Source organism: Echinops telfairi, unplaced genomic scaffold (genome assembly GCF_000313985.2).
Source record: "Echinops telfairi isolate 266 unplaced genomic scaffold, ASM31398v2 ScPeMD7_655;HRSCAF=1070, whole genome shotgun sequence".
Lineage (NCBI taxonomy): Eukaryota > Metazoa > Chordata > Mammalia > Afrosoricida > Tenrecidae > Echinops > Echinops telfairi.
In genome coordinates this window covers 8901182-8920786 of record NW_022104553.1, presented here as the reverse complement: position 1 = coordinate 8920786, position 19605 = coordinate 8901182, and the positions used below count along the sequence as shown (strand labels likewise).

General features: G+C 45.7%; 1 protein-coding gene across 1 annotated transcript in view; it reads left to right on the top strand.

Moving 5' to 3' along the window:
• Window positions 1–19605, top strand: part of GPR137B (G protein-coupled receptor 137B) — a 65111-nt gene that overhangs the window by 42518 nt on the left and 2988 nt on the right. Inside the window, exons 3-6 of the mRNA XM_004711773.2 lie at window positions 4887–5109; window positions 8297–8446; window positions 12924–13052; window positions 16575–16699. Of these exons, the coding sequence (XP_004711830.1) occupies window positions 4887–5109; window positions 8297–8446; window positions 12924–13052; window positions 16575–16699 (627 nt within the window). The remainder of the gene's footprint in view (window positions 1–4886; window positions 5110–8296; window positions 8447–12923; window positions 13053–16574; window positions 16700–19605) is intronic.

The window sequence follows — 19605 nt, the reverse complement described above, 5'->3', positions numbered from 1 at the left end:
CATGAACCCTTGATAATTTATAAATTATTATTTTGATCCCTTTTTAAACCCACCCAGCTCACCCTTACTGCTGCTTTGCTCACCGTGACCTGCTAATCTGCTCTCCTCCTCCTCCTCCTCTGCGCCTCAGCCCCAGGCAGAATCTCTTTTTTCCTTGCCGTTCTGACTCCCACACTCTGCTCCTCTCGGCCATTGCCGTACACGGCCCCTCCTCGGCTGCAGCACACCCCCTCCATCTGTCGGCCTCATTTCTGAGTCTCAGCTTAGGCCTGGTGAGGCAGCAGCACCCCTGCTGGGCTGTGTCGTGAAGCACCTGCACTGGTCTCCCTCTCCTTTTTGAAGTGTAACTGCTCAATTTTAAGTTATTACCGGTCAGCAAGGAGACATAGTGGCCACGGTGATACGCTGCTTATGGGACTTCTCTACCACCACTTGCCAGTTGGCTATCTGTGGTGTGACTTGCATGTTGGTAGTGCCACGTATGCCACCGGCATTTCTGCTACCAGCAGGGTTGCCCATGGTGGACAAGCTCCCGTAGAGAGAGAAAGACAGATAGAAGGAAAGGCCTGGTCGTCTCGTTCCAAAAGTAGTTGTTGTTAGGCGCCATTGCGAGCCTTCCGTGCAACAGAACGAAGCACCGCTAGGTCCTGCGCCCTCCTCACAATGATTATGTTCGAGCCCCTGTGGCAGCCCTGTTTCCATCCATCTTGGTGAGGGTCGTCCTCTGCTTTGCCAAGCATGACGCCCTTTTCAAGGGACCGGCCTCTCCTCACGACGCGTCCAAAGCACGTGAGACGAAGTCTCACCATGGTTGCTTTTAGAGAGCTTCTTCCAAGACGGATTTCTTGATTCTCTTGGCAGCCCATGGAACTTTCCATATCAGTTGCCGTTACCAGAATTCAAATGCATGCTTTCTTCTTTGGGCTCCCTTCTCCAGTGTCCAACTTTCACTTGCATGTGAGGTGATGGGAAATACCATGGCTTGGGTTCCAGTGGCTTGAGTTAGTCCTCAAAGTAACATCCTTGCTTTTCAAGACTTTAGAGAGGTCTCGTGCAGCCGATTTATCCAATGCACGTGCCCCTGCTCTCTTGACTACGGTTCCCATGAGCCCTGATTAGGGAGCCCAGCAAGGTGAGATCCTTGGCACCATTAGCCTTTTCTCCATTCATCCTGATATTTCCTCTTGGTCCAGTTGTGAGGATTTTTGTTTTCTTTATATTGTTGTAATTCATACTGACGGCTGTCATCCTTGATCATCATCCACAAGTATTTCAACTCTCTCAGTAAGCCAGGTTGTGCCATGTGCATGTAGAAGGCTGTTAACAAGTCTTCCTCCAATCCCGATACCACCCTTTTCTCCACATCAGCCAGCTTCTCTGGTGAGGTGCTCAGCAGACAGATGGATGAGCATGGTGGAAAGGATGCAGCCCGGACACCCCCGTTTCCCGATTGTAAAGCATGCAGGATCCCCCTGGTTTTCTTAACACCATTGCCTCTTGATTCGTGGACAGGTTCCACATGAACACAGTGAAGTGTTCTGGAATTCCCATTCTTCTCCAGGCTCTCCAGAAACCAGCCAGGGAAAACCCATGGATCATGACCGAATGTGGACTGATGTGGGTACTGCCAGTTGCACTCCCTGGGTTGGAATAGGCACAGCGGCGCACTCACACATATCTATGAATGATTGTGACGGCACAGAACCAGGCCACATTTCATTCTGTTCCACACAAGGTCCACTTGAGTTTGAACCAGAATCATGACGACTCACGATAACAACAAGAATTAGTAAACAGTTGTCCTCCAACAACCATGCCATGGTTTTGTGATTCAACGCACCCCTTAACTTGGATCAGTTCCTCCCTGCTCTTCCTCCCTCCCTCTTCAACAAATAGGTACTGAGCGCTCACGAAGTACAACGTGGTAGGTGGTGGGGAAACACAGCCTCTCCTCACGGCACTTAGTGCTCAGGGGAAGCAGCCATTGTGCGTGGATTGTCCTTCACACGGTGATACGTCCATGAAGTTGTAGGCCGGAGATGCCAGAGAAAACAGCTTGTTGCCAGGATTGCTTAAAAAGGGAGAGGGCCCCAAAAGGCTCCCTGAGAGAAATGCGTGTGAGCTGAGTGAAGTCTGAGGAGTGAACAGGGTTTTGAACGTGGTGAGAGACTTTGCCAAGGTCGCAGTCATTTCGTTGAATGCCCTTTGAGTTAGCTTGCCTGAGTGGGGCTTGTTGTAGCTCACTGACGTCTGAGGGCGGGAGAGGAAATGGCAGTTGCAAGCACTTAGCCCTCCACCTGCACTCCGGGTCTACCGCGTGCGCTCACCTGGGCTCCCTCAGCCAGCTTTCCCCGCCTCCCGTCTGTGATGGCTAGAGTTACTCCCAGCTCCTTCTCGCTGCAAACCCACTTCAGCTGATGGCTTTCTGCTCTCAGATGGGCAGTGCAAACAGTCCACTCAGCTGTTTGGAGTCAAGCCACATTGTTCCTTATGTGGGTGTCAACTGACTGTTGTCCCCTGGCAGTCAAAATAAGATGCGGGAAATTCCGAAGGGATACAAGGCAGCTGATCAGAAAAAGTCTTTCTTGGACCTGACATGGGTCACAAAGGATGCCAGGACTCTTGAGAAACTGTAGGTCAAGAATGGCCACTGATAGGAACTGATGCCAAGGGCTCAAGTAGACAGAACGTGCTTTGAAAACAATGAGGGCAAAGTATGTCCATATGTGCTTGACACAATGGATGGATGGATGGATTGTGATAAGAGTTGTACAAGTCCCCAAATACAATGATTTTTAGAAAAATTAAAAAGAATGGCCAAGGAATCCTCCTCGCTGCCATCCAGTTGATACCAACTTACAGCAGTCCTGTAGGACAGGGGAGAAACTGCCCCCGTGAGTTTTCAAGACTGTAACGGTTAATGGGAGTAGAAAACCCCGTCTTAAAGCAGGTGCACAAGCAAATGTGGTGACGAAAGCTGTGGTGCCCGATTATCAAAAGATATAGCATCTGGGGTCTTAAAGGCTTGAAGGTAAACAGCGGCCATGTTAGCTGAGAAGCAACAAAGCCCACGTGGAAGAAGCACAGCAGCCTGTGTGATCACCAGGTGTCAATAGGATCAGGTATCAGGCATCAAAGACCCAGAAAAAAAAATCATATCATTGCGAATCAAGAGGAGTGCAGAATGGAGACCCTGTAGGCAGCTGGACATCCCTTACAGAAGGGTCACAGGGAGTTGATGAACCAGTCAGGGTGCAGTGTAGCACCGATGAAACATAAAACTTTCCTCTAGTTCTTTTAATGCTTCTCCCCGCCCCCCCATCCCCGCCCCACCACTATCATGACCCCAATTCTACCTCACAAATCTGGCTAGAACAGAGCAGGTACATGGGTACAGATAAGAGCTGGAAATACAGGGAATCCAGGACAGATGAACCCCTCAGGACCAATATTGAGAATAGCCATACCAGGAGGGGAAGGGGAAGGCAGAGGTAGATAGGGGGAACCCGTCACAATGATCTACCTATTACCCCATCCCAGGGGGATGGGCTGGACAACAGAAAAGTGGGTGAAGGGAGACATTGGTCAGGGTAAGACATGAAATTTTTAAAAATAAATTATCCAGGGTTCATGAGGGAGGGAGGGAGGGGAAACAATGAGAAGCTGATACCAAGGGCTCCAGTAGAAAGCAAATGTTTTGAGAATGATGATGGCAACAAATGTACAAATGTCCTTGACACAATGGATGGATGGATGGATTGTGATAAGAGTTTTTTGAGCCCCCAATAAAATGATGAAACGAAAAAGAAGACCCCATCTTTCTCCCATGGAGTGGCTGATAGTTTTGAACTGCTGACCTTGTGGATCGCAGCCCAACGTATAACCACTACACCATCAGGCCCAGTAAGTAGCTTGTGTACATACATTTAGCCTCCGACAAGTTGTAGCCCATCCTTAGCATCCTTTTCTGGGAGCAGTGGTGTTCCCAGGGAAAATGGGTGCTAACTGGATCCCCGCCCTTTTCGCCGGTGACTTTGGGTGACTGTTCGGCCAGGTAGACTAGAGAACGAAATCCAGAGTCACTCATATATGTATAACGAAGAACTTTATATCGAAGAGTAATTGTTTATTAAAAAAATGTCCCAGCCCCATCCAGATCAAGCCTGTAAATCAGGTGTTAACTCCTAAGTCTGATACTAGTCCATAAATAACCTCTTCAGACTCACACAGCACAATCAATGTTGCAAAATGCAGGACGATCACAGGCCAGGGGGTGCCAAGTCTCATAGATCCTGGGGAGGTGGAAGCATCTTCAGAGTTCTCGCGGGTCTCAGCTTGGCTCCATGTGGCTTGTCAAGAGGAAGGTGAAGTGGAGAGAGAGTGGCCCACCTCCAGGGAGCCCTTGATCTCAGCCACCCTCCAATCCAGCTGTGATCTGATGGACAGGCTAAACTGTGCCCGCATGTTCCTCTGGGAGCCATGCTGGCACCAGAAACCTATCCTCGTGGGTAAAGCACTTCATGAACACGGGTTCCCTTAATCCTCATAAACCTGCTAAAGGAAGGCTTGTTGAGTCTTATTCAGAAGAGGGCAAGGTTCAGGTGCGGACTTGTTACAGCTGACATTGAAGCTCCGGTCTCTGCTCTCAGCTGGCCATTGTGAGCATGCACTGGAATGCTGCCTATGGCCTCGTTCCTCCTCACGCCCACCCGCAGGCATTGAAGCTGAGGTACCTCGAGGTAAGTACCTTGCTGAAGTCACGAGTTTGTACTAGAAATCCAGGATTGTTTGTCTCTGAAGTCTAGCCTCTTCATTGATAGTTAACATGCTTGTATTTGCTTCTAGCATCAAGGGATGGTGCTGTACATGCCTCTCCTCTCTTCCAGATTGCCGCTCTACTTGGTGTCCCTCTTCATCAGCCTTGTCTTCCTGCTGGTGAACCTGACCTGCGCCGTGTTGGTGAAGACAGGGACCTGGGAGAGGAAAATCATTGTCTCAGTGCGCGTGGCCATCAACGACACACTGTTCGTGCTGTGTGCCATCTCTCTCTCCCTCTGTCTCTATAAAATCTCCAAGATGTCCCTAGCCAACCTTTACTTGGAGTCTAAGGTAGGGTGGAAATACCGTGATGCTCTTCTTCATTGAAGTTTGCCCTCCGCTTGGCAAGTGGATCCATCTTTCACCCCCGAATGCCTGTGACGGCACAGCTGACTGACGGAGCTTTGCGTGCAAGAAGAGTTCCCATCTGATACCGTGAAGAGTAGGGGAGTTTGCAGAATGACTACGGAGAGCTAGTTCTCTGCCTTTATACACCCCGGTTCAAACTGCTTCTTAAGGACCTAGAGCAGGGGTTCTCAAGCTTCCTAATGCTGCGACCCTTTCATACAGCTCCTCATGTGGTGGTGACCCCCAACCACTGTCATGTTGCTACTGTTAGGAATCGGGTGACACCCCCCGCCCCCCCCTCCCGGTGGAGAACTGCTGGCCCAGAGGAAGTGGTTGCACTAATCTCATCAAGAGCAAACACGTACTAACCATTTTACTACGTCTTCAGACACGTGGCCAACACGTTCCATGTCTAAAACGGATTTGATCTTTATAACCCTGTGGGACTAGGTGACATCATGACACCCACTTACTACTCGCTGCCATCATGGCAGTGCTGACTCACAGCGACCCCCTGTGGGTGTCTGAGACTGTAGCTGTTTGCAGGAGTGGAAAGCCCAGTCTTTCTCCCTTGGAGCTGCTGGTGGTTTTCAACCGGTGACCATGCAGATCGCAGTCCAACACGTGACCACTTCACGGCCAGGGCACCACAGATAGGGACAGTGAGGTGCCCAGAGGCTAAGGAGTCTGCCTTGGTCACACTGCTGGTAGACAGCAGAGCCGGCATGGAGACCAGGCGGGATGGAGACCAGGCAGGGATGGAGACCAGGCGGGATGGAGACCAGGCAGGGATGGAGACCAGCCGGGGATGGAGACCAGGCAGGGATGGAGACCAGGCTGACTCCAGGGCCGCCTGCGGAGACTAGCTGTGCCCAGGACCTAATCTGCAGCTCTCACAGCGTGCTCCTCTGTGTCGGGGTACCTTCACAGATGGGGAGCCACACACCAGGTGGGAGGGCTGCTCTGGCCTCTCAATGGGGTCCCTGCTGTGCACACAACCTTTCTCCAGTGTGGTGAAGAAGGGCAGAGAGGTTGCCCGAAGCTGGCTTCACAGTGTTCCTCATCAGACGGACACCCCAGCTCTCCAAATTCCAAACCCAGACCAGGGCACCATGAGAGTCTGGGACAGTCGGAGGAGTGTGGCAGTCAGGCAGTAGATGGCCTGGGTTCTGATTGGCTGGGTGAGCCCACGTGACTTTGCCATGGTTTTCTTTCTTAGTTTGGCCAGTGGCATACCCCTGTACTTGCTTTGCCCTGTTGCCCATCTGGCTGGAATTGATCTTTGGTCTGAAGATAATGGGGCAGCTCTCTCTCCCATGGTACTGTCTTTGTTAGGGATTCATAGATCAAAATGTATACTTCATACATCAAAATAACAAACTGTCTTCAGATATCCTGTGGTCTGGCTGAGCTCTTGAATAATTCTAACTCATAGCAACTCTATTGAAGGTTTCTGAGACCGCAAATATTTCCAGAAGCAAACAGCCTTATCTTTTTCCTGTGTAGCCACTGGCAGATTTGAACCGCCCACTTTGAGGTTAGCCAGCTAACTCACAGCACTACCAGGGCTCCATATGATTTTAATAGAAGGGGTAGACTTTTTTATAGGTTTTTGGAATATTACCGTATATACTCAAACATAAGCCGATCCGAATATCAGCCGAGGCACCTGATTTTACCACAAAAACTGCATTAAAAGTGTACTGAAAAGCACAGCTTATACACAAGTATATATGGTACTTAGTGTAGTATAGATTTAATTGTAGTTTGTTAAAGAACTATTTAGATTGCTTATATGGCAAACAAGATAATCAGCTGCCATCAGTAAAATAATATCATAGGTCTAGTTAATGATTTCCATAAAAAAAACTCAAACATAATTTTTTGCGTGTTTGTTTTGTGTGACCTCTCTGTTTCTAGCAACTAGTCATTAACTGATTTTGAAAACGAATAACTTCATAAATGGGGGCAAATTTTCTAGATTTCCAAGTAATCCCCAATATATCCAAATCAATCGTCATTGAATAGGTTTGATTCAGGGCAACTCCATGTGTGCAAGAGATGAACTGTGCTTCCGAAGTGGCTCCGGGTTCAGAAGTAGATCATGAGGCCTTGCTTCCAAGGTGCTTCTAGTTGCGTTTGAACCTTTAATCGTTTGTTAGCAGCGGAGCACCTCCAATGGGACTCCTAAGTTCAGGGACTCCTAAGTCACGTCAGTGCTCCTGGGTCCCCAAACTCGAAGACTTGGAGGCATTGCTTGCTGCCTCCACCTACGACCAGCAGCACAGTGGCCTCTGCTAGCTGCATCCCCCTGAGATCCCGTCCTCGCCGCCCTAGAGCCAGTGGCTTGGGCATTGAGCTCGTTTCTTGTGCTTATAAGTTGAGGGTACAGTACTTCTCTGAGCTGAGTAGGGAACAGCTATAGGTTAAAAAAGAAGAAGAATAATTTCAAAAGACACCTGTCTTGCTTGTTCGTACAGATAGGAACGGAAAATCCAGGGAATCCAGGGTGGATGAGCCCTACAGGACCAGTGGTGTGAGTGGCGAAACAGGGAGGGTGGAGGGAGAGTGGGTAGGAAAGAGGGAACCGATTACAAGGGACTATATGTGACCTCCTCCCTGGGGGACGGACAACAGAAAAGTGGGTGAAGGGAGACGTCAGACAGGGCAAGATATGACAAAATAACAATTTATAAACTATCAAGGGCTCATGAGCGGGGAGGGAGGGGGAAAATGAGGACCTAATGCCGGGGGTTTAAGTGGAGAGAAAATGTTTTGAGAATGATGTACAAATGTGCTTTACACAATTGATGTGTGTATGGATTGCGATAACAGTTGTATGAGCCCCTAATAAAATGTCTAAAAAAAACAAACAAACCTGGGTCAGACTGCTGTCTTCCAACCAGGTGCCCAGGTTTTGATGGGTCTCTCTGAAGGTCATGTGAGCTTTTTAAGGGAGGGCTGTAGAATGAGGTGAGGTTTAGAGTGGAGTTAAGGTAGAAGGCTCTGACTGACGATCCATATGGCCGCAGTGACCCTAAGATCCCCAACGGGTGACCAAGTGCGACGGAAGGGCCAGAGGCTGCTTGGGCCCTCAGGAGGCACATCTCTCACGACCCCTCTATTCCAGGGCTCCTCCGTGTGTCAAGTCATTGCCATCGGGGTGACTGTCATCCTGCTGTACACATCTCGAGCCTGCTACAACCTGCTCATCTTAACCTTTTCTCAGAACAAGAATGTCCATTCCTTTGACTACGACTGGTACAACGTATCTGACCAGGTCAGTGGGCTCACCTGGGAGGGTACTTTCCGCCTGGTGACCATTTGAGGTTTAGCTTTCTGTGTTGCTCAGAGATGCCAGCTCCTTGTCTCTGTGCTGATCAGTTGTTGTGTGAACAGAAGAAAGTCACTTGGGGGTGCCCGCATGCTCATCTGTAAAATGGGGGTGATAGTGCCTGCCTTGCCTGTTCTATGTCACATGTTGTCTAGGAAAATGAGGCGAGATGTGTATACACCCCTCCACACACACATACAGTCCCCCCCCAAACCATGTAAATGAATGCTTTTGTGTCCCATAACATGTTTCAGTCCCACTCTATCAAGTGCTTCTTAAAGAGTTCTTCAATGTTTGATGTTGCAAACAGAAATCATCCAGGATCCAGCAAGACAGAGACGTCCACAAGTTCAATACATTTGTAGATACACATGTGGGATGGAAAGGGAGCCTTGTACCACTGAGATGTGTTGAGGATAGAATATGAGAGGCAAAGGTCAGAGTAATCTTATCGAGGAGTATAGACTCAAACATAAGCTGACCCGAATATCAGTCGAGGCACCTAATTTTACCCCAAAAACTGCATTAAAAATGTACTGAAAAACTTGGCTTATACACAAGTATATACAGTACTTAGTATAGTCTAGATTTAATTGTAGTCTGTTAAAGAACTATTTAGATTGTATCATTAGTCTTGGTTAAGCTCAACAAACAAACAAACAAACAAACAAACAAAAACCTAAACCTTCCAACCAGCCGATTTCAACTCATAGTGACCTGATATAGGGCTTTCTGAGGGTAGAGAGCGTCCCTTCTCTCCCATGGAGCAGTTCATGGATTTAAACCGCTGACCCTGTGGTTAGCAGCCCAGGGCCTAACCCACAGAGCCACTAAGGTTACTGCTATGATGGGAGAAGCAAGAGCCATCATTTTGTGTCATTGGACTTTCAGGCTTGGGTTTGGTATATTCTCTTTCTTTAAAATGACGGTCTTGGTGACAATGTTGCCCAGACCCCAGGAACGTTCCATTTCTTGAGGCCCTGCCACTGGCTGTACAAAGGGGACATGGTGCCAGGCCTTTGTAGCGACTTCACCGGTCCAGAATCCATACTTTCAAGGGCAAAGAATTGGATCTGAATGACAAATCCTGTCCTGAGACCACTACTGTGAGGATAAACATCAAGCAGGCAGGCTTCTGTTCTCAAGCCCTGGAATCTTCTAATTTGGCCTCCCCCGGAGCGAGGTAGAGCGCCTGCTTGGTGCTCATGAACCATGTACCACCCCCTTTCCTATGTACATCTTACAAACCACTTCACCAGGGGAGCTCGCACCTCACCCGGGTCAGTTTTTCAAGCTGAGAGGAGAGGGAGCAGACTCTTCAGTTGTCTTACAACATTGCGCTAAGATTACCCCACATGATCCGACACTCCCACGAGAGGACGAAGTGAACCCTACTGTAAAGTCATGTCACGATGGGGGTACGGAGGTGTGTCTGTCTAATAGAAGGGGATGACATTACTATCGGTGGGTTAGCCGGGAGGAGCAACCTCCTATTGGGGAAACACTCTTCACAGTACTTATGCAGAACCCAAGGGAGAATACGCCTGGTACTATGTTCCCAATGGGACACTTTTGACCTAGTTCCTATGCAGCCCTTGGGGCCCAGGCTGTGTGCTACAGACTACTGACTGGGCCTTTGGGCTCTGTCCTTTTGTGCTGCGCAACATCTTTCAGAGGCCATGCTAGAAGGACTTGATGTGGAAATCCCAGTAGGTGAACTGGGCTTTACTTCAAACTCACCTGTAGCAGATTTAAGCAGCCCACATACTCCCTTGGACATAAGGCTGAAATGCCTCGGTGTGAGAAGAAGCATCCTGCTAGCTCAAGGTTATGGAATTGGCACTTTGAACTTTGGTTTGGATCCCTTGCTTTTTTTTGTCTTTTTAATTATTTTATTGGGGGGACTCTTACAAATCTTATAACAACCCATCATTCAAAAGGATTAAGCACTCTTGTACATATGTTGCCATCAACATTTCCCAAACAATTTCTTTCTACTTGAGCCATGGGTATGAGCTTTTCCTCCCCTCCCTCCTCCATCCTCCCACCCTCGTGAATCCTTGATCAATTATATATATATATTTAATTTAATCATTTTATTGGGGGCTTGTACAACTCTTATCACAATCCATGCATCCATCCATTGCGTCAAGCACATTTGTACATTTGTTGCCATCATCATTCTCAAAACATTTGCTTTCTGCTTGAGTCCTTGGTATCAGCTCATTTTTTCCCCCTCCCTCCCCTGCTCCCTCCTCTCTCATGGACCCTTGATAATTAATTACATATTATTTTTGTTATTTCATGTCTTACACTGTTGTCTCTCTTGCTTTAAGGGTTCCCAATGAATTTATTATGCTTTATAATGACATATTAATCTGGCTGGAATGGTTTTCCCTTTATTAATGAGTGTTATTAAAAGTTTTGCCCTATCACCAACACTCATTGTTTGAAGTCACTTAAGAGTTTAATCTGTGCAGGTCAACACTTCACGTATTGCTGTCTGAAGCCATCTTATGCTTGTATTAATTTCCTTTCTCCACAGTGTTTTAAATTCCATACCATTGGTTAAATTAATGACACTGTTAATAGAATTACTTTATGCCCTAGGGGGATGACTGATAATGTTTATCATTAAATGATAATGACGTCTTTAAAGTGATCGGAGAAATATATAAACTGGAGGTACTTAAAAAAAACAAACCCCAGGGGTATATGAATGCATTTTGGACACATACTTAATTCTAGCCCATTTATGAACAGTTAGTCCCTATGATATGGCTTCTGCCCAATGAAGAGATCACTGAAGATATGGGTGCTATAGCATGAAGATATGGGTGCTATAGCAAACTTTGCTGAAGAAACCAGATAGTGCCTGGCTATCAGAAAGAATAGCATCTAGGGTCTTAAAGTCTTGTCTTCAAATAAGTAGCTATGGATGGTGTCAAGTCCACATGGAAGAAGCACACCTGTCTGTATGATCCAAGGATTGTGAATAATAAAATCCAAATCTGAAGGAGGGAATACGAGAGCTTAAATTGTGGACACCCAGTTTTCAGAAGGCTGTGGCTAACAATGGATGCCCAAAAATCCCTTTGCAGGGTCCACATATGGATTAAGCCTCCATAGTTGAGTAATGCAACTATCCTGCCTCCAGACAGCGAGCATTGTAAAATTGATCTTTTTGTTTGTTTGTTTGTTTTTTGTGTGTGAGAGTGAGAGAGTAAGTGAGTGAGTGAGAATCTGTAAAATTGATCTTAACAGATATAGTTATTAGGTTGATCAGATGTAGTATCTTATTATTTGATCTCCCTTTTTACCCGTTTTAAAGTTGTTTCAGTTTTTAATATTTTCTGCATTCTTTTTGATTAAGGCTTTTCTGATTTGAATAGGGATTAATTTGTTTATTTGCTTCCTATTTGTGTTTTGTATGCTGTTCAGTATATGAAATCCAGAATTGGTAGATCTATAGAGACAATAACTGAATCAATAATTACCTAGAGGCATGGCCTGGGAGAGTGGAGGGAAATGAGGAGCTAACAAGAATGAGTACGGGAAGAAAATGTTCTGAAATGGATTATGGTGATAATTGTACAAATCTTCTTAATATGATTGACTGGTTAAATCATATGATATGTGACGTACATGCCAGTAAAAGTCTTTTTCAAAGAATTGGATGTGGGTTATGTGAAGAAAAATTAAAAAATTGACTTGCATACTAAGGGGGTAAAAGGAAGGTGAGGGAAGAAAGGGAGAAGCGATCACAATGATCTTCATATAACCCCTTCGTAGGGGGGTGGGCAACAGAAAAATGGGTGAAGGGAGACTGTGGTCGGTGTAAGACATGGGGGAAAAGTTTTTAAGAATAAGTTATCAAGGGTTCATGAGGGAGGGAGTAAACTAAGGAGCTGATACCAAGGGCTCAAGTAGAAAGAAAATGTTTTGAAAATGATGATGGCAACATATGTACAAATGTGCTTGACACAATGGATATATGGATGGATTGTGATAAGAGCTGTAAGAGCCCCCGATAAAACGATTTAAAAAAAAATAAAGTTGACTTGCTTGGTATGAATCTTTTAAGAATATAGAAGGAACCCTCCCCCCCCCCAAGTCTCACTATTCATAGATGAGTTTAAATATAATTGAGAGATTTCATTTGGACATAAGGAGATCTTTTGAGGTGAAGTGATAAAATGTCAAATTGGAAATGTGCATATTTTGAAGAAGATAATCATCTTTTCTTTGTTGTCTAAATAACCATCCACCTGCAATTCTCATCGGATTTCAACATGCATAATTGAGGGGAGACGAAATTACATTACAGTGGTACTGTTCTCTGTCCACATTACGTAGAATCAACTCGAATGTCTTGTCTCTGCCCTGGGTCTACTGACTCTGCATTTCTCCCTCTGTGAAACAGGCAGATTTGAAGAATCAGCTAGGCGATGCGGGATATGTTGTGTTTGGCGCGGTCCTGTTTGTATGGGAGCTCTTACCTACTACCTTAGTGGTTTATTTCTTCCGAGTCAGAGCTCCTACCAAAGATCCTGTAAGTAAAGCTGTTTGTATTTGTAGAAAACACCTCCTCATTTTAATCATGCAATATACAATGGCACTTAGCCTCTTAACCATCTCTTCTGTTCTGTTCTGATATAAAAAATACCTTGGTCTATTTTATCAAGAAATTAAAAAAAATTATTTCCTCTTACTTGCCTTTGGAGTTAAATGTGTTTTTCCACTTAGCATTATTTTACCGAAGAAATACAAGTTGTATCTTTATCTCCAAGACTCATTTCAAAGAAAGAGAATGCACCAAAACCAAGCCATAAGGGCCAGAGGAAAGAGATGAAGCGTTTTCCTAATGTGACACAACCTCACTTGTATTTGAAAAAAACAAGTTAAAAAACATGGATTGAGTAAGATATAATAAAATAATAATTTATAAATTATCCAGGGTTCATGAGCGAAGGGAGAGTGGGGAGGGAGGGGGAAAAAAAAGAAAAGAAAAATGAGGAGCTGATTCCAGGAGCCCAAGTGGAAAGCGAGTGTTTTGAGAATGATGAGGGCAACAAATGTATAAGTGTGCTTTACACAATTGATGTATGTGTGGATTGTGATAAGAATTGTATGAGCCCCAATAAAATGATGGAAAAAAAAAACAAAACAGGGATCAAAACAAAACAAAAAAACCCCTCCCCCGCCTGGGGGACGAGAGACAGTGGTTGGTGTGAGATATGAAAATAACAACGATTTTTAATTCATCAAGGGGTCACGGGGGTGGGGGTGGGGGAAGGGAGGGTAAAAAGGAGCTGCTATCAAGGGCTCAAATAGAAAGTAAGTGTTTAGAAAATAATGATGGCAACATATGTACGGATATACATGATACAACTGATGTGTGGATTGTTATAAGAGCTGTAAGAGCCCCCAAGAAAGTGATCTTTTAATAATAAAAACGGGAAAAAAACATGGTTAAAAAATACAACTCCAAGCTGAGATTTTCAAGTGTGGGTGGTAAGTAAACCATCGATAAATGAAATCCACAAAAATGAATGTAAACTAGACAACAGTGCTCCCAGGGCTCCCGCTCATCAATGCACAGACAGGCAAGTCTAGGCAGAACAGGGCTCCCAAGGAGGAGCTGCTGGCCACTTAAATTCCAGGCACAGAGGTTAGTTTAGAAGGTTGTGGCCACTTTTGCTAGGGACTCCAGAGGGGTCATCTTGATGGTTTATCTTGAGGGACACCAGGCAAAACTTAGTAGGAAGAAAGTTTAAGAGATGGAAAATTGCATTGGTGAGGAAAAAAGACCAGGAGAGTTGTGCCAAGGAATTTTTAATTTTTTTTCCAACACGATAATGCACCCGCTCATTCTTTGAGGGTCGCAAAGACTCTCGTAGGAAAGCTTCATTGGAAGACCATACGCCATCAGTCTTAGAGCCCTGATCCTGCCCACTGGAAGACCATATGCCATCAGTCTTAGAGCCCTGATCCTGCCCACTGGAAGACCGTATGCCATCAGTCTTAGAGCCCTGATCCGGCCCACTGGAAGACCATACGCCATCAGTGTTAGAGCCTTGATCTTATCCATTGGAAGACCATATGCCATCAGTCTTAGAGCCCTGATCCTGCCCATTGGACGACCATAGCCATCAGTCTTAGAGCCCTGATCCTGCCCACTGGAAGACCATACGCCATCAGTGTTAGAGCCCTGATCTTACCCATTGGAAGACCATACGCCATCTGTCTTAGAGCCCTGGTCCTGCCCATTGGAAGACCATACCCCATCAATCTTAGAGCCCTGATCCTGCCCACTGGAAGACCATACGCCATCAGTGTTAGAGCCTTGATCTTATCCATTGGAAGACCATATGCCATCAATCTTAGAGCCCTGATCCTGCCTATTGGACGACCATACGCCATCAGTCTTAGAGCCCTGATCCTGCCCATCGGAAGACCATACGCCATCAGTCTTAGAGCCCCGATCCTGTCCACTGGAAGACCATACCCCATCAATCTTAGAGCCCTGATCTTGCTCCTTCACATTTCTTTTTGTTTCCCAAACTTGATGCACGTTGAATGGGAATACAGCTTGAGTTCACTGTCGTTTTGTTTTTCCCTAAATTGAAGAGGGCAGACAGAAGTCTTTGAATAAGTGTTAGACAGAGACTCTGCCTTCAGAAGTATGTAGATGTTTATAGATTTTATTTTTTGTGTAGTAAAAGTTTCTCTGCTACTGTACTCTTGTACCTGTCTTCATCACTCACAGTTCTTACAGCTGGTTATAAAGCTGGTTGTCTTGCTGTGCTTACTGCTTGTTGACGCATGGGAGTGAAGAACACCGTCATTGGTGACAGAGTTGGCACCATGACTTTGACTTATGCTAAGGCCACATTACAGTTGTTTTTTTACTCAGTGTAATATGTCATTTGGTTTCCTTGTGTCGTTGTGGGTTTATTTGTGAGTTTTCATGTTTTCCCATTGTGTATTTTTAAAAAGCCTCTTATTGTGAATGACGTGGTTTACATATGAGATCATCATTTTTATATTCAGCGGTGGAAGCAGTTTGTCACACCTCACGATGGCTCGCCCTGTGGTTGGCTGCTGTCGAGTCGGCTCTGGTTCACACTGACCCTCTGCACCACAGAGCAAAACACGGCCCTGTCCTGCACCAGCCTCACAGTGTTGTCAGGTTTAAGCCTGTTGTCGCAGCCACTGTGTCAGTCACATGACAGTTTTTCTCGCCACTGCATTTGGACTACTAGTAAAATACCCAGACGGTCCAAAGGGCAGATCATATCTTAGTGTAGCCATGGAGTATAGTTAGTTACTTAGTATACTATATTTTAGTGAAGTAGGTATAGCCCTGCTGATTCCTGAGAGGGTGGTAGGGGTATTCCAGAGGTCTGTGGACCTCGTTTAAGAACTACTGGTCTATAGTAGTATTAAAGTGCATTAAAATGATTCTCTGCCCGCAAGCCCATGCTCTCTGAATCGACCACCATGGAATTAACTCAGTGTGAAATACTCATAGGTATAAATAGAAAAACATTTCCCTTTTAAAAAAATGTTGCATGCATGAAGCAGTGTCTCAACTTTCATTAGCACAGGCGGACTTAGCTTGGGGAACAGTTGATTATAGAGGCAGGGTGTGAAAACGAGATGAGAAACTCACACAAAGTGATTTCATAGTTATTTTTCCCCCTAATTTGTTCTAAGTGTCTATGCTGTTGTATGAGCCTTGTAACCACTGTGGAGTGATCCCTACCTTAGGGTGCCCGCTTTGGGCATTGCCTGGCTTTCCTATGAGGATTTGGGATTAAAATGGTGATGCACTGTTGCCCATTTAGCAAGCAAAACTCTTGATATTTTATCCATGCTGATAAATATTAGCCCCTTCAAACAGTAAAGCAGTGGAAGTGAACACTTGAGGTACACTATTACAGCCAGGTGTCACCTCCCTCCAGATCACTAGATCATCGACGGTAAGCCTTCTGCAAGGGGCCCGGGCATACTGTTATCTATGTGAAGTAAAATGTGTGCAAGTATGCTGAGCACGCAATTGTCCTCCTAGATGAACCCTGGGATGGTCCCCAGCCACGGATTCAGTCCCAGATCGTATTTCTTTGACAACCCTCGGAGATATGACAGCGACGACGATCTTTCCTGGAACACTGCTCCTCAGGGACTTCAGGGAAGGTAAGACCACGGCTCTGTTTAGAGGCCTGGTTAGACACCAGGAGAGTGAGTTCAAATGAAAATTCCTATAAAAAAGCCCCAAAGCCATAGAGCTGAAAATGTGTGGTATGGGAGCATTTTATAGTCATGCAATACTCAGGAACGAGAGAAGCTGACATCAAGGAAATACAGGTACCACAGATGCTTATGTGTGGCAGGGATTCATAAACTGTGCTCCACGGAAAACAAGTTCTTTAATAGGTATGCTATGTAAAAGGAAGAGATGATTTTTACAATATTCAACATAGTCTCAGAGCCTGTGCTAAATGTACTCTGGCTATCCAAGAAGGAACTAGAGTACTCCTGCTTGAAGTCCTTCTGTAGGACATGATTTGGGAATTGCTGGCATACTTCTTTAATCATAGGTTCTAAAGCCAGAGCTTACATGGTATATTATTCACTAATTAAGATAAATTGGGTTAAAGATACTTATGTTGGTCTTTAAACCGAAGTACATATTTATCTAACTAACACTGTTCTGTGTCAGACTTAAATCTAAGTCTGACAGCGCCACTGAATCTTGTCCACCAGAGGTGATGCTCTGGATTTTTATAATACTGGTGCTGCAGCTCCTACCACCCCAGGAACACATAAGCCACCACAATATGACAAGCTGACAGACGGGTGGGGACTGAGGCAGAATAGGAAGAAAGGCCTGGTGATCCACTTCTAAAAATTAGCCAGTAAAAATCGTACAGGTTATAACCTACCTAATAGAGTGCTGGAAGATGAGCCCCCTTGGTTGGAGGATATTTCAATAAAGTACAGCAGCCAAAAAAATGTATTCAGTCCTATCAAGAGTCATGAAGATGGCACAGGTCTGGACAGTATTGATGTGTAGTGCATTGTTTTACCCTCCTCGTGTTCCCTGACTGTCCTTTGTGCCTTTTACTCAGACTCTGCTAGAGGAGCCGTAGCCTCTTATCTGCCAGCAGTGCCTTAGAGCTGCGGGGGTCTTTACTACCGTTGTGGCTATACCCTTTTCCTGGTGTGTTAGGCTGGGTTCTCTGGAGAAGCAACACCAGTGATGCTTATGTAGTTATAAATAAAGAGAAGTTCATATCAAGAAACATGGCTCACACAGTTGTAGGAGCGGGTAAGTCTAGTCTGGTTCAAGTCTATAGGTCAGATGCTACGCTGGCGCCTCTTTCTGAACTGTGCGTTTGCGAGAGCCAATGGACCAGGAAGCAGGAAGATGACGCAGGAGATCCACGGGCTAGTGGGTGTCAGCAGATCAGGCCTGTGGCTGGCAGAGGCGAACAAATCTAAGGTGTACAAGTTCTAATGGTGCCGAGGGTCAGCAGACAATGTGGCAGGTTCTGATAGTGCCCAGGGCCAGCAGGCAATGTGGCAGGTTGTTGATAGCACTCCGGGTCTATACGTAGTATGGTGGGCTTTTGGTTCCAGAACCAGAAATCTATGTGTTCGTCTGGGTACTTTAGGGAAACAAATCCACAGAAACTCACACGTCTGAGAGAGAATTTTATATAAAGGTTAAGTGCACATCAAGAAAACATCCCAACCCAATGCTGCCCAAGCCCACAAGTCCAACATTAACCCATTAGCCCATATGTCTGACACCAATCCACAAAGTCCTCCTCCATCTCACAAAACAGACGCAATGATGCCGACTGCAGGAGGAAAGCCGAGTCAGTGAGTGTGTAAACATCTCAGTGCTGGCAGGGGTCTCCACACGTCTGCTCCAGTACCCAGGGCTGCATCGGGGTAGATCCACGTGGCTTCTCCTTGGGGATGTCTTGCAGGAAGTGAGCTTTGCCAGCTAAAGCAGGGAACTGGCCAAGGCAGCTGCACCCTGGTCCGACCATCAGAAAGCAAGAGACCCGAGAACTAGAAAGGTGAGGCTCACTGAGCCATGTATCCCTCCGCCCTTCAATTAACCCCACGTGTTTATCGGCCAGGTTGGCACAATAAACTAACTACCTCACTATGCAACAAATGTGGGATCCAGGCTACCAAGAAGAAGTGAAGTTCTCTATGGCATCTACTTAAATATCAAGTAGGCCCGTCCCTAAGGAGATAACCTAATCAGGGCCATACCCTAAATAACTGCTTGACGCCCTGCAGATCCCATCAAGCACTTGATTATATTATTTTCAATCACATCACAGAGGAGGCCTCAACTGTCAAACCACTGAGCATCCTGGTCCAGCCAAGTTGACATCAAACCCAGTCTGTGGGAACCTGAAATTAAAAGAGAGTGAGATATCCCACATACTTTTTGATGTCTTCCCCTTTGCACTTTATACGTTTTAACCCACTTACCGTATCTACTCAGGTATCAGCCGACCCAAATATCAGCCGAGGCACCTAATTTTCCCACAAAAGCTGCCTTAAAATTGTGCTGGAAAACTTGGCTTATACACGAGTATATACGGTAATTCTCAAAGTAGCCCGAGAAGGCAGTTACTAATATTAACCCCATTATACACGTGAGTAAATCGAGGCACATAAGTTATTTTCCCCCCAAAGACAAAACTCATTGCCATTGAGTTGATTCTGACTTAAGTAGGGTTTCTGAGGCTGTAACTCTTTATGGGAACAGACAGCCTCACCCTTCTTCCTCATAGTGACTGATGGGCTTGAACCACTGACCTTTAGGTTAGCAACCCTTTTCTCACAAGGTCACCAGGGTTTCTACTTTTTCCCAACACACAGATGTGCTTCAAGGAGTTAAAAAAATTTGCTATTATACATAGTGATTGGTTGATGGCTCTACTACTACTGTACTTCTGGGTAATGTATAGTTCAATAGACTTCTTGTGGGCAGGCTTTTTTTAAAAAAAACATTTTATTAGGGGCTCATACAACTGTTATTGCAATCCATACACACATCAATTGTGTAAAGC